We start from the raw sequence: 16,018 nt of genomic DNA on the forward strand, positions 1-16,018 counted from the left end.
CGTAAGCCGTCCAGCCTCCATCGGCCCCCTTCCCCCAGACAGCCATTCGCTGCTATCCTAAACTTCACCTTCCTCTGAGTCAGTGCCCTGCGCTTGGGTCCACCGAATCCTTCCCAACAGAAATACAGATAACTATGTAGTTAGGGAGGCATTAGCCTGTGTGCTGCTCCACAGAGGCAACAACCAACATCACAGCACTCAGGTAATGATATGAGACCTCAAATCAATATATCATGAGCATTTCCAGTAAAAACAGGAAATGTTCCAGTAATAGCACTGCTAGTGGACTAGAATAGCAGATGTGTACTCACCTGGCCGTACTCCTTCTCTATAGCTGCTCGATTCTTACTGAAGCTCCTTGGGGAACACACAAGAGCACAGCATCAACAGACATGTCAATTAACATGCGTTCACTCTCCCTTCCTCTATGGATCTCTGTGCCCATCACCCTCTGGCTCATTGAATCCAACGAGAGGATTTCATGTCACAGTCAGTCTGTACCTGATCTCCTCCAGCAGCTCGGTGTCCTGCTGCTGCTTGCTCTGCAATCTGCTGAGCTGCTCAGAGAACACCAATTTCACCTGCTGGCTCTCCTTTACCACACACACACACACACACACACACACACACACACACACACACACAACACTGTGATGTTGACTGGTCCTAGCTTAGGTGAAAAAGTCAAAGCAGGTCGAGAAATAGTAACAGAACAGGCTGCACATCCAGGTAACACTTGTCAGCAAGGAAGCTAGGAAACACACAGAAGAGTCCTGTGGGAGTGGTTAGGAGTTAGGAGTTAGGATATGTTGAAGACAGGACAATGCTGGGCAGTGCCTCTACGAAGGCTACGTAAGTTAACTATTGCAATGTATCATTTATATATATATATATATATATATATATATATATATATATATATATATATATATATATATATATATATATATATATATATACTGTAAGTAAGATTATAGTAAGAATGTTCTCAGGCACAATAACCACTTACACATTTTACACAGTAACATGACACATTAAAGTGACCTTATGTTCTCAATAGTTTTTCCCCTTGGTAATTATGTGGAAAACATCCACAGCTTATAGTCTACCGAAGTGATATTCCTTTAAATTTGTACCCTCAAATTTGCATGTTGCATGATTTGTTTTCCTGACTTTTGACATTAATATCTCCACAGTGACTGAACAGATGTTTACCGTTCAGACTGAAACGTCCATCTCCCTTTGTTCTTTTGCACTTTGAACTGCGAAGGTAGCCCCTATCAATCTCTGACAATGTTAGTTTATATCAAGAGACAACCATGGCCTGGGGACATCGGGATGATACCTTGACATGCTAATATTTTAAAAGGACAATTTGAGCCGTCTTTCTTTTGCATTAATGTTGCAGCTCATTATCAGAAAGTGAACTGTCAATCCTTTCTAACTGTTGACATTGGAAAATATTCCACATGAACATGTTACTGTCCGCATGTTTAAGTAGGGCTGAGACAGACTGTACTTCCTTTTCATGTAGTCACAGTTATAGGCATTACCTAAAGTTACCTAACTTCCTCCTTATATTGCTCATTACAAGCAAGCACCAAGTTGGCTAGCTAGCGGGCTAACTATTTCACATTTTTAACATTGTAATGGGCCAACATTTAAGAACACACAATAACCCCATCCACTTAATTTCATATAATGTCTGACCACAGCACACTTTTTATTTTACCAGAGAGGTGTTTAAAAGGAAATACAAGATTCCTTCACTTTAGGCTCTTTAAAAGTCAACTCTGTCCAAACTGTTTGCTACATGGACTGCATGGTTCCACTTCCCATCCAGCAGTGTCAAACATCAGGGAACTATACAACCTGGCTGAAGAGTAGCCTTCATGAAAGTAATAGATTACACCCATAGTCTGTATGATTACACTTGTGATGTTGCTGCAATGACAGCTGGAAATGTTGGAACCATCCCACACCACAGACTGAGCTAGAGAGAGAGCTAAGTGATGTCACATCTTCAGTAATTTACATTTTTCTTTGTTTTTAGCATTTTAAATAAAAAAAAAAAAAAAAAAAAACATTACTCTGTTGCCCAGTGTTAGCTGTTAATCCGGTTGATATTTTAAAGATTTGGATTTAGAGTCACAATTCTTAATTCCTGGAAAGTTAATATCAATCATTATAAGACATAACATTTCCCCCAAAACAACCTATCCAAAAGATAGATTTATGTAAAAGGTTTTTAAAAGTTAATGTAGTGCTGCTGGGATTGACAACCACCAAGTGGAATACCAACTTTGATATGCTTACTCTCCATCAAAGTCATAGACTCTGCCGGTAAATGACTAATGTTTCTAATCATAATTTGTAAAATGAGTTTTGGGTTGCAAGATAAATTTGCTCTGAAAGGGAATAATATGTCCAGCTGTGACTGGAGTGCAGGATGTAACGTCTCAAATACCTTTCAATAGACACACTCAATGAGCGTGTACAGTACATGTATTTAGAGTCAGTACATGTACTGTAATATGCATTCACACAATGGGCCAAAATAAATGTTCAATACTTGCAGACAGATGCGTGCACAGGAAATGCATCCACTATCAAAAAAAAATATTTGTACAAACTATAAACCCATCTCAGCTGCTGTATGTCACACTTATTTGGAAGCATGTAAAATGCATTTTTAATTGATGTGCTCTTCAAATTGTAACTGTAAAATGTATTAACTTTAAAGAGGATGGGATGAGATGAAAGTAGTCTGTACATTATTATTAATGGAGACTACAGGACCTTACCTTTCTGGGTGGTGGCTGCATAGCTGGATGCTGATAGACGCTGATAGACTGAAGGTCTCTGCTACGTATGCTACCTTACTCCTGCTTCCTCAACATATTCACATACTGCATGTACAACTCTCCCTCCCTCCCTCCCTCCCTCCCTCCCTCCCTCTCTCCCTCTCCCTCTGCTGAAAGCCTACAGAGGGCAGCAGAGTCCAGGGGTACTGTGTTGTACCTCATTATGTAGACTTGTTTTCCTACCAAAAATGTTTTGTGCTGGTCAGGGGGTACTTGGCTTAAAAAAAAAAAATTCAAAGGGGGTACATTATTAAAAAAGTTTGAGAACCACTGCTTTAAAGGATATGTTCACATTCCTAAAACATACTGGCCACTAAGGGGGTCTCCCTTACAGCAATTTCAATGGGATTGATTGGGGATCCCAATGCAGAGAGTTTAGCTGATGCTAATATGAGGCTTCAGCACTGTGATTGGGTTTCTTCCAAAGTTACAGTTCTAAAGTCTAAAAAGTTACTTTTGTTAAGAAATGTCCTCTTTGTGTCCTCTTTGTGTTAGTTTCCCTCTGCCCTGCCCATCAATTCTTCATCATCAACAACACAGCTTTAAGCTATGTTGTTTTATGTTTAAGCTATCGACCGAAACAACACAGTACTAAGCAGTATATAAACTTCTCCAGTTCTTTCCATCCTTTTTGGATCCAGACCTAGAAAAAAAGACTATTTGTCCGATTTTGCTGGCAGCCATTCACAGCAAGCATTCCTTGATTTAATGTGATGTGTGATTGGTTGGTGACTACTGCAGCAGCTACAGCCCTTACACAGTCTGTGGAGAGGTGGAGTCCAGCGTCATGTATGTGACTGAGTTGGCAGTTCAGCGTGCCAATAAAGTACTCAATAGGTATCTGTATCACTTTTTATTTATTGGTACTGGTATTGGTACTGGTACTGGTACTGGTACTGGTACTGGTATTGTTACTGGTATTAGTATTGGTATTGGTATTGGTACTGGCCCTGATACTGGTATTGTTACTGGAGGGTCTGGCTAGTCCACACAGCATTCCTAGATGGAATAAAAATGTGCTCTGGTTAATTGGCATTTCTTTAAACCAATCACAATTGTCTTGGGCGGTGCTAAGCGCCGGATGGAGCAACGGTGCCTCTGCAAAATAGCCTTGGGAAGGAACTTGTTTTGGTGGAACGTGTACGTTCAAAAGTTGTTTTAGTGGTGCAACAGAAAACTCAGATTGGACAGATAGTCTAGCTAGCTGTCTGGATTTACTCTGCAGAGCTCTGAGGAGCAGTTAACCATAGTGGCTGAAAGCGGAAGAAAACGGACATCGGCGACAAGACGTGCATCTGGCGGAATTTCCTGCGGCACCGGAGCAATCCCGAAAGTTTAACTTCAAGGATATAGACTATTACTCCGGACTATTTTCGCGAATTCACGTAGAATAGAACCACAAACCATTTAATTTTTGTTGTCGTTCCTCAAAACAATGACATGAGATCGGTTATAATTAACATATAAACCCTAGTTAGGGCAACAAACCAACATACTGGATTAATGACAATAAAACTTATTATACTTAGTATTTATGTGGCACAAAGTGATTCACAAAACATGAAAAGAAACAGAGAACAGAGAGTCTGAGAACACAGATCTGTGTACATTACTGCTCAGTCTTTATTCAACACACCACACAAATAATACATCCATTGCCATGTATGATAAATAATTGATAAATTATTAATAAATAAAATAAATACTAGGTATGAACCAATACATTTGCAAACATTTATCATATTTCATGTTCATCATCTATATTATCAATAATAAATAAGTTGTAATCCACATAAGTACCGCTGGCATACAGCTGATTGGGAATCATACAGAACATTTTATTTCTGGGTCTCATAATAGATGTATAACACAGTGCATATACCAGTGACTGATTATTGATGAACCATGTGATCCATGCTCATTAGATGAATTAATCACCATCAGTTGTTGAGTTATTCCTTGAGTATCTCTTTCTGCATGAAAGTCTCCTCTTATTTATTAAGCTAGCTGTCAGAAGTCCTAGGAAAACGCTCGTGAATGGACTGTGAGTTACGGTTTCCATTTCTCATTCTAAACCATCTCAACTACTGACCAGGGAATCGTTTACATGGCAAGCAATTGTAAACAAGTTGCACTAAACTATTGTCTAACAAGTTTGTTTTGTCTCTTTTTAAATTGGGGACTTTCTTTACTTTACTTCTTATGTCAAAAGCAGCAAAAATCCACTCAAAGAATTCTCCACCCTAATAAGATGTGAGAATATCTGTGACGCTTCATTTTAAAATACTGAAAAGAAAATTATACAAATATGCCTTAAAGCATACAGTAACACACAGATGTAACGCACAGTCATTGCTGAATGAGAATGAGGATTGGTGAAGAAACATGCACTGATCATTGAGGTCATTCAGCTGATTTTATCTTCTGTGTTATCTCTTCCAGTTTCTGAAGGAACCTTTTTGGTGAGGGCTTCCCCGGCAGCAAACAGTTGTGCTTCATCTTTTCCTGAAAGGAGAAGCAGTTGTATATAAAGCAACACTTATCAATGTTTCTATATTTTATACTATATTAACAATGAATCAAATGATGAGTGTGTATTGTAAAATCAGTCGCTTGCAGAGATGACCTGACAGAAAATGATCACACAATTCTTTGTTGTAGCTTTTGTTTTCCAGTATAGTTCAATCTTATTAGCCATAACAAATAACTATAAAATATGTTAAAATTAGGGCTAAGGACACTTTGTCTCATGATCAAATGTGTGCAGCTGGAAATCATAAAGCTGATCCTGTGTCTGTTTATTTTAGAGTCCAAGCTGAACCGAGCTACCATTTGAACCCAAGAACAATTCCATTTAAAGGATGAGCTCACGATTTTTTTTAAGTCCGTCTAAAAGCAACAGTTATATTTACATTGAAGTAGCTTTTAATGGCTGTAATCATTCCTCCTGTTCATACTGGCCATTAAAAGAATAAAAAATACATTCTAAAGTTTAACAAAAGCTAATATGACACCTCTCATCGGCCTGAACACTACGTGACAGCCTGACACAACATAATGTGTATTTTGGATTTCTTAACGGCCAGTTTGAGCAAGAGGAAATAAAAAATAAAATAACGACAGATGATAAACTGAGTGAGCTGGCGTTCAATGCTAACAATAATATATGCGCCCAAATCATCATCTTACCTTACAGTCTGGCTTTCCATTCATATACTTCAGGGCCCTGAACAGGTTTTCGGTGAATTTGCTCAGATTAGCTCTGGAAGAACTGGGAATATTGGAGAGCAGGGATTCCAAGCCTTCAACGAAATAACCAGGAGAGGCACAGTCCTGTCCAGAAGGCAGACATAGCAACGTTAGTAACACATGAACACACTTTCCACATGTGATAAGATGATTTGAGAGCTATTTAAGAGCTTGGATATTGTGTTGCTTTATTTAAAACTCTGAGCTGTCTGCTCCCCATGAGCATTATATCAACTGTACACCATCATTAAGGTGAAAAGGAAATATGATTTCAGTTAAATGAATACAAAAGAAAGCTATGTAAGGATGGGGAGGGGTTGGAGGGGGTTGGCTTAAACCGAATGAGCTTAGTATGTCAACAGTCCACCTCAATCAAAAGTTAGAAATCATTGCCTGGCAACAATTCAGAGGTTCATCTTAATTCTTCTTCAGCTCGGAAGCAGCAGTTGAGACAACAATCTCACTACGAGATGAAAGTAATCCAACTCTCTGAGTTGCACACATTTACAGTACGTTAACAATGATAACCATCTCTCTCTCAAACTCACACACAACAACACACACACTACTTACCCCTTGTGACACGTTGACGTTTAAACACTTGCACGTATCCTGAGGAGATAAAATTAGATCATGTAAAGAGATTAAATTTGTTTGTTGTTAAAATTATACATTTCGCAGTCAACAAAGCTATGCAGCAATAACTGAAATTGGTTCAGATGAGATAACAGCAAAGCAAAGAGGAAGTGGTAAAGACTTCATGGTGCTGAAGCTGTGTGATTCTGCAGCGGCGCCTTGCTGTGAGCCAGGCAAGTGTCTGTGGTTAGTTCACATGTCTGTAATAAAAGCAGGACTAGTCTCTCATGTCCAGCTCTATCTTCACAGCTCTGTGGAGTAAAGTCTGGCTACACCACATATGCATTCTGGGATAGGAAAAAAAGGCTCTGGGTTGTTTGCATTTCTTTAAACCAATCATAATGGTCTTGGTGAGTGCTAAGCTCCGGATGCAGTGTGAGATCCAGACTACAGCAGGACAGTCAAATGTCTGTTATCTAAACTGCTAAAGTCAGGTGAACAGGTGAAGTGAAGATAACGTTGTCGGTAGCGGTCTGCTTACAAACTCTTTGAAGACAAAGAGAAGGATTTTGAAATCTATTCTCTGTTGAACGGGCAACCAGTGTAGAGATTTGAGAATAGGGGTGATATGGACATATTTTCGACAGTTAAAGATAAGTCTGGCTGCAGCATTTTGGACTAACTGAAGACAGGCAATTTGAGGCTTTTAGGCCTACCCAGGTCTCAAGTCTAGCTAACAGAGTAGGGTGGTCAATGGTGTCAAAAGCTGCCGAAAGATCTAGAAGAACTAGAACAACAGTATCTCCAGAATCAGTAGAAATGTAAAAATCGTTTAGCACTCGCAGGAGAGCGGACTCGGTGCTGTGTGCAGTCCTAAACCCAGATTGAAAAACCTTATAAATACAGTTGTTAGACAAGAAGCGTTGAAGTTGATCCAACACAATTTTCTCCAACAACTTAGAAATGAAAGGTAAGACTGAGATGGGCCGGTAATTATTTAAAACAGAAGGATCCAGTGAAGGCTTCTTGAGTAGGGGAGTGATCGTAGCCACTTTGAAATCGGCTGGAACAGAGCCTGTATTAAGGCACTTGTTAATGAGAGATACCATACCTGGACCCACGGAGTCAATGATTAATTTGAGAAATCTCGGCTGAATGATGTCATTAGGGCAAAATGAAGGTTTTAGCTTAACGCTCACATCCTTCAGTGTCTGGAGGTTGATAGGATCAAAAACCTCCCAAATGCCAGCAGCAAGTGACATGATTGGGGGGAGAGTTAGACTAGAACTGACACTAAGTCTTAATTTAGTAATTTTGTTTGAAAAAAATCTCAAGAAGTCTTCACATAGAGCATCTGAGGCAACAGACAATTTAACAGGTGGATTTACAACAGACTGAATGACTGAAAACAGGACCTTTGGATTAGAGTGATTAGATTCAATTAGATTCGAAAAATATGCAGCTTTAGCTAACTTAGCAGCATTTTGATATGCTATAAGAGAGTCTTTGAACATATGGAAAGAGACAGTTAACCTATCCCGTTTCCATTTGCGTTCGGCCTTTCTACAAATTTGTCTTTGGTAACAAGTGTCCGAATTTTGCCAAAGAGCAGATTTTGGTTTTAACTGGTGTTATGATAAAAAAATATATATATTTATCTATGAGTATAACATCATTAAATAAGCAATATAATCAGAAAATATTTCAATCCAATAAAACAGTGACGCAGCAAAGAAGCAGAGCAAGTGGCATCAGGAGTTAGAACAAGAGATGAAGAACATGATGGTACACTTACAGTGATATTAGCTGTGCTGCAGTTCTCAGAACAGTGCTGTTGATTCAAACAAACAAAGTTAATGAAATCACCAGTAGCATCAGCATCAGCTATCAAATAAGGAATAAAATGCCAAATGGAGTCCGAGCAGCAACATGTTTAATCATTTCTATTATCACTTTTCCTTGTGGTTCATATGACACACACACACGGGCACCCCCACACCCACACATCCACACACACAGACACACAGACACACACAGACACACAGACACACACTTACACACACACACACACACACACACACACGCACACTGTAGACTACTCTGCAGACTGTTTACCTGCATGCAACCAAATGTGATTGGTCGATACTACTCGAACGTTAACACTTCTTATCTATGCTACTATACTGCACTATGCTATCAAATAAACGTCAAGGAAAAAGGGAAATATATAAACAATTACTATGACTGCAACAACTGGAAATGTAAAAAAAAGGTTACTGAAACATTAATAAGAAAGTCTTTTTGACTGTCAAATGCATCTATTGTTGACAGCTGATTACTCTGTCAGCCTTAATGCATGAGCTGAAGATCTGATATCTGATGTCAACATAAAGTACCACTATATTCAATCCTACAGTATTCCCTGGCCTGCAACCCATTATGTGAAGTGATGTAACCTATGCAGGGGTGGAATGAAACTAAGTACATTTTCTCCAGTACTGTACTTAAGTCCAAATGTTGAGGTACTTTTACTTTACTTGAGTCTTTTCTTTTCATGCCACTTTCTACTTCTACTACGCTACATTTCAGAGAGAAATATTGTACTTTTTACTCCACTACATTCATCTGACAGCTTTAGTTACCAGTTGCTTTACACATTAAGATTTCTGCACACAAAAAACATGTAGTTTATAAAATCTGATGTTTCATTATAAATGAAACTAGCCAACAATATAACGGCCTACAAGTCCAGCTGAAATGATTAGACCATTAAACACACAACTGTTTGGATCCTTTCCACTTTCTAACATGGGAGGATTTTTCTTTACTTTCAATACTTTAACTACATGTTCCTGATTATACTTACATAGGCTACTTTTACTTAAGTAACATTTTCAATAAAGGACTTTTACTGTAACAGAGTATTTTTAGTGTGGTATTAGTACTTTTACTTAAATAAATTATCTGAATACTTCTTCCACCACTGAACCTATGTGACAGACAACATTGGATCAGAAAGATGCCACCTTACCTCCACACTCTTTCCCAAATCTGACAGATCTTTCTGGATTTGGCTCGTTAATTGGCATGGACGGGATGACGGATGACAAGAGATGAAAAGAGGAAGCAGCAGTAGAGGCAGCATCTTTGTGCAGGAGGTAGATGACCCAGGCATTGCTAATGGATATCTTAGGTAGCAACACAAGTCCCAGCTCACAATGGTTCTAGTCCAGGTTAGGTTAGTAAAGGTTTTATTTATGCCTCCACCTGTATAAACTGTCTAAATCGTGTAGAAAGTCTTGCTGCCTGGGCACACGCCTGAACCTTCTCCTGAGGCTTTGTCAATGGATGGGCAACAGGTTTGGGGCTTTAAATGCATCAGGTGACATTTGGGGAATCCCTACTTCACTTCAAGATGCTCCCACACAGCACATCTTTACTCAGCAGGACCCTGAAAAAAAGTGACAAGAGTCACATCTCAGATAGAGATCTGGCAGCTTATGTCACGGCATTTCCATATTTCTGTGCACTTTCACAAAGTAAAGGAAAGCAGACCAGATAGTTCCTCCTCTGCAGTGTAAATGCTGTGGATAACTGAACTGTTATGTTTCATCCAGCCAGTATATCCATGGCAGCATTGGTCATTCATTGGTCACATGTTTGCCCCATAGGTGCTAGAGCTGGGTACGCCATGTGAGACCTTTATGTTAGAAAAGTTATGGGATACCGGGAGTGCCACAGGAAACAATACACATGCCAATGTTATCTCATATCTCAGTCTCACTTTTTACTGTTGACTTTACTCTGCAGCATGAAATCAGATCATCGCAGATGCAATTTTATTGACTGACTTCTTTATTAAAACAAGTAGATACCTTCAAGTAAAGTGTAACCGATTATTCTCCAGGAATTACCAATGAATGGAAAATGTAACTGGGTGACAGTGTGGGTTCAAACTTCAGACAGAATTCCACTCACTAAATGAAATCAATAAATGTGCTTTGTTGTTTTCCACAGTAACCTTTGTTCATTGAGATAAAAAGTAGTTTTGTGGAAGTAAAAAAAGAATTTCCCTCTCAAGTTGTGCCAGTTACTATGTAAAAGAAATAACAGGACTAAAACTCAAAAAGTTTGTTTCTCAAGCTGATAATATTATAGACCAAAACAGTAAATCTTACAATTTCCACATCAAACAGTAATAGAAAAGCTTTCCCCACATGCTGTAAATAGGTAGTATTAATCACTGCGGTCATTGGGAGGTTCAGAAAGCAACAGTGATGCAATTTCTTCATTTCTTAGAAAACAAAACCACCGTGCCACATCTGAGATTTGTTGCACACTGTGGACATAAGTTTATGTGCAGACAAGACTATTGTCGTAGTGACAATAGTCAATGTAGTGAGAAAGCAAAGTGTAATCATGATCCTAATTTTTTTATTTATTTAATCTTTATTGAACCAGGAGTGAACCCTCACAAGTGTTGCTGGCCAAGACATTCAGCAGCACAAATGATACGGTTTCAGACTTTAAACAAACAATTTAAAATGTAAACGAAGAAGATCAAATTACAGACTTATAAGATATCAAGAAAATTTGAAACATCTACAGCCAGATGTGCCAGCCAGTCATTCAGAACTGCATCCAATGAGACCATCTCCCAAAGATTTAGGCAAGGCAAGGCAAGGCAATTTATTTAGGTGGGTTTGTAACTGATTCAAAGCTTAGGGAGCAGCATACTTTTCTATTCAATGATCTCTTGGCCATCCTTTATGACAGCAGTCAAACACAAGAAAATATAAATAAAATACATTCACTTTAATGATATTATAATAATGTGTGTACTGTGTACAGTACAAATCAACAAGTCACCATTGTACTTATAAGAACTTTAAAGTCAGGCAGAGAGACCAGTTCACTTAGTCTTACGTCCTTTTAAAGGTTATTCAAAGTAAGGGGAGCAAAGTGGAAATTTGCATTGGAAACATTTTGATCCAGAATGTTGATATATGTATTGAATAGTAGTGGTCCCAGGACATATCCCTAAGGCATACACTAACAGTCGAAATACATGGGGCAAGGCCCCGTTTATAGGGATTATTAGTTTTCCGACTCTGACTTGGTTGCATTTTTGAGGGGGTTAGAATGCACGAAAACTCACAAGAATTTACACACGTCAGACCTGGTGAAAATTGCAAAGTTCTGTAGTAAGCTCAGGCGTCGCCATGGGGCGCCATAGTGCCCACTAAGGTACGCCATGATCTGGAAAAAAATAAGAAGTTAATATATGGTGGCTCTACAGCGCCTCCTAATTGGTTTTAGCCCTTGGGTGCATTTTTGACAGACTATATATATACGAAAACTCAACAAAAAATTGACACCCACATTAAAACCTGGGAGCTAAATGCAAGACTGTACAGCGATTTGGTCCACAATCTGTAAGCAAGCTCCATAGCACAGGCCTTAATTTGGACATAGTGGCTGGATATTCACCAGATTTACACATTGCTCTCATCATTTCGGACATGTTTCCCATTCACTTTATTTAGCTCCGCCCAACCGGAAGTCGGACATTTTGAATTTTGTGCATTTTTGTTTACATTCTTTCGAACTCCTCCTAGGCGGTGATTCCGATCTTCACATAACTTTGAAGGTACTATCTGTGGACCATCCTGACAGAAGAAGTTGTCAAAAGAATTTTGCTTGTTATAAAAATGTGCAAGTTATAGAGGACCAACTTCCTGTAGGTTGCCGTCAAAATAGGAAGTTGCTATCTTGGCAACGATTATTCCGAATGCCACGAAACGTGACAATGTTGTTCCTCAGGGACGGATACATTTTGGAGTAAATTGGCAATTATATGGTGCTGTTTAATTAGCCAAATCGTATATATATATACGATTTGGCTAATTATTTATAAAAATTAAATTAAGTATATATATATATATGTCTCTTTGTGTTAGAGGAGGGTGGAATGATGTTTGTCCTGAGGATGGTGTAGGTAAAGAAAACCAGAAAGGCTTCTCATGAATGTGCTTAACAAATGTTTCGTCCGAATCAGATCAGATCATATGATAGGCTATGGTTTGATATGGAAACTTCGGCCTGATGTTGGTGATAGAAGAAAGGTCACATGGTCACTAAAAACCTCAGGGTTTCTCGATTGTATGACAATTCACAAGCCAATTATATGGAAGATCATTTTTTAAGATATCTCATTGTGGACCAAAGTGTCGGTCAGGGTAATGTTTGGCCTGACAGTGCTGACGGGGGTCAAAATGATTCATCATGATGAAGAATTGGATCACTTTTCAGGGAGGCCTATCAGTGAGGAACATAAATTATGTATCAGCTCACTGAGGTTAACCTCTACTTGCACCAAAGATGAAAGTGTTATAACTAAATTAATACAAGGGAAAGTAAGTGAGTAATAAGGCAAAATGTGAAATGTCTTCTCTGCTCTGACATTTGGGGACACACACCAGTTTGACTTTTTGGCCAGAGTCAGACGATACGATCAGTTTCATCTCGTCCAGAGTGGGGCTATCTGAGGCAAACCACATTGGTGGTTTTACAAAATGTAATGGCCTGTGGCTCAGCTCTCCCCTCTCTCTGATGGCTGTGTTCAGTTTAGTTCAGTTTTATTTATATATCACATTTAAAAACAACCATAGTTGACCAAGGTGCTTAACAAGCGCAAAAAGCCCCAAAAGATAGTATACACAAATAATACATAACACACAATACAAAATAATCAACAATTGAAAAAGGTTAAAGTATCAAAGCTCAACTTGAATTGAAAGCCAACGAATAGTAGTGGGTCTTAAGAAAGGACTTGAATGTGTCCAGAGGTTTGGAGCAGCCACTGCAAAGGCTCGGTCACCTTGTTTTTTTTTTAACTTGGATCTGGGCACATTGAGGAGCATCTGATTCGAACACCTCAGTGCTTTGACAGGTGTGTGGACATGTAAAAGCTCAGATAAATAAGAAGGCGACAACCCATTTAAAATCTTAAAAACAAGCAATATAATTTTAAAATCAATCCTGAAACAGACAGGAAGTCAGTGGAGCGTGGCCAAAACAGGTGTAATGTGGTCACGTTTTTTGGTCCCGGTTACAGGTCGAGCTGCTGCGTTCTGGACTAACTGTAACCGACAAAGGGATGACTGATCCAATCCAACATATAAAGAGTTACAGTGGTCTAATCGAGACGTAATAAATGCATGTATGACTCTTTCGAAGTCTTTGCGTAGCAGGTAGGGCTTAACCTTAGCCAAAAGTCTCAGCTGGAAGAAATTGGTTTTAACAACAGACTGGATTGTGTCCCTTATTGTTTTTTTAGAGGCAAATAGATTTGTACATCGTCTGCAAAACAATGGAACAAAATGTTATGTTGTTATCCTCCCAACTTACAGTGAGATTTGACATTTTCAGGTATGGTTATATCTGTGGCACTAAAATCATTACTGATGGGGAATGTTAGATCAAAGGTTACTTATGAGCAAAAATGTGTTTAGTACATAATATGTTATACTATATATTTACAAAAAAGTTAAAATCGTTAAAATTTACCAGGCATGTTTTACTAATTAATACTTGTTTCTCAGACACTTTAGGGGTTGTCTTGTTTACTGTGACACCTGGAACAGTGGATACAATTTAGTCTTTGTGCTTTCAGGGGACAGACCTGAAAATGGTAAGAAAAGTTCCAAAGTAGAAAATGGAAAATGCCTTGTTGACATCCTGTGTCTTCTAAGATGGACAGCTAGCCACTGGTTGGCCTACATTCAGGAAACAACTGAGTTAGGTAGTCACCAGGGCTTTGAAAGCTTTGTTCAGTAAATTACTCTAAATGGTTGGCTTGCTGCTTCTTAAACCACATCTTAGTTTTTACTTCTACACATATTAAATACAGAAGATGGGACATGAACTTGTTCGGGTATTATATCTTTTTGTGCTACTAATTTGCAACAACAAATGCAAAAGAGCTTCGGACTTCTTCACAGGACAGCAAAAAACTTGTCTGGACTGTGCAGCAAATACAGTGAACATAATTTATGTTTCCTACAAAACCTTATAGTAGTACATCCACATGGGGGCTTTGGAGTTGTTGAAAGCCACCTCTGATAACACTAGAAAGTAATGTATAACTATTGATGTGAGTAATTTGGCGAAATATTGTAAATGATTAGTCATTAATAAAATGTTTCAACTAGATTGGCCAACATGGATCATAACTCTACTACTTCTGCTACAAAATGAATACTGTAACAAGGATGAGACATTTTATTATAAAAGTGATTTACTCAGCAGAGAGTATATACTAAATTATAATATAAAAAACACAAAATAAGCAGCAAATTAAATTTATTTATAAGCATTCAACAATTGCAAGATCAACATCAACACGTCTCTGTCCTCTCTGATTGTTTCCCTTCCTGTTTCTCCTCTCTAGTCCAGGAACTCACTGGTCAGACTGTCGCTGTCTGAGAAGTTGATCAGCTCCTCCACCTCCTCGCCCTCATCCTCCTCCTCATCCTCCTCCTCCTCCTCAGCCTCCTGTGATGCCTCCCCCTCTCCCCCCAGCTCCAGGTAGCCCTTTGCTGCTGGGTTGGCTGCCCCGCCACTCTTTGCCCCACCTCCTCCTCCGCCCTCAGCTTTGCTCTTGATGGGCTGAACCATCAGGATGCCATCACTCAGGCTGGGGGTCCCTTCAGGACTGACCCCCTCCCCCGCTGCACGGCTGGCTTGCTCTGCACTCAGGGACTGAGCGCTGGGATCCAGGGTGACGGTGGACTTGCTTGTGCAAAGACCCATGATCAACGCCTTCTTGGGCGTCTCAAAGGGATTGAATGTCTGATCCTGAAATGGGCTCGTTCTCCTCAGGTGGCTTGGATAAGCCGAAACAATCGTTTTGTATGTCTATGTCAATAAAATGAAGCCATCTATTAGCAAGAATATAAAAGTTGATTCCCTGCTTGAGCAGTTCCAAGGCAGAGTCTCCTCTCAATTTTTCTGGTCGACGGAGCCAAAAGATTCACAAACTTGGACAATCCTGTTGTAAATCCTTCATAAGCCTTTACCGTGATGATTGGGAAGTCGGATGAAAAACAAAAGGAATATACGTTTCCCTTTTGAGGATCGCAGTCATCCGAGATTTTGTGAATAAAAGTGAGCTTCTTGTTAATGTCAGGAGATTTCTGTAAATCAGAGTCCTGAGGCCCGTGGCCAGCAGAGATGCTCCCATCTGAATTTGCTCATCTGGTTTGAAATGAGCATCGCAGCCGAGCTGTCGGAGACACACTTCTGTTTGCCTGCCGTCAGTCCAAGAA

General features: G+C 39.3%; 1 protein-coding gene across 1 annotated transcript in view; it reads right to left on the reverse strand.

The window, feature by feature from the left end:
• Positions 1 to 15,503, reverse strand: part of LOC120566517 (F-BAR and double SH3 domains protein 1-like) — a 32,663-nt gene extending 17,160 nt beyond the window's left edge. Inside the window, exons 1-5 of the mRNA XM_039813044.1 lie at positions 15,255 to 15,503; positions 6,687 to 6,725; positions 6,054 to 6,197; positions 502 to 593; positions 312 to 357 (exon numbers count right to left, since the gene is read on the reverse strand). Of these exons, the coding sequence (XP_039668978.1) occupies positions 312 to 357; positions 502 to 593; positions 6,054 to 6,197; positions 6,687 to 6,725; positions 15,255 to 15,503 (570 nt within the window). The remainder of the gene's footprint in view (positions 1 to 311; positions 358 to 501; positions 594 to 6,053; positions 6,198 to 6,686; positions 6,726 to 15,254) is intronic.
• Positions 15,504 to 16,018: the final 515 nt, after the last annotated feature.

This window comes from Perca fluviatilis, chromosome 10, assembly GCF_010015445.1.
Source record: "Perca fluviatilis chromosome 10, GENO_Pfluv_1.0, whole genome shotgun sequence".
NCBI lineage: Eukaryota > Metazoa > Chordata > Actinopteri > Perciformes > Percidae > Perca > Perca fluviatilis.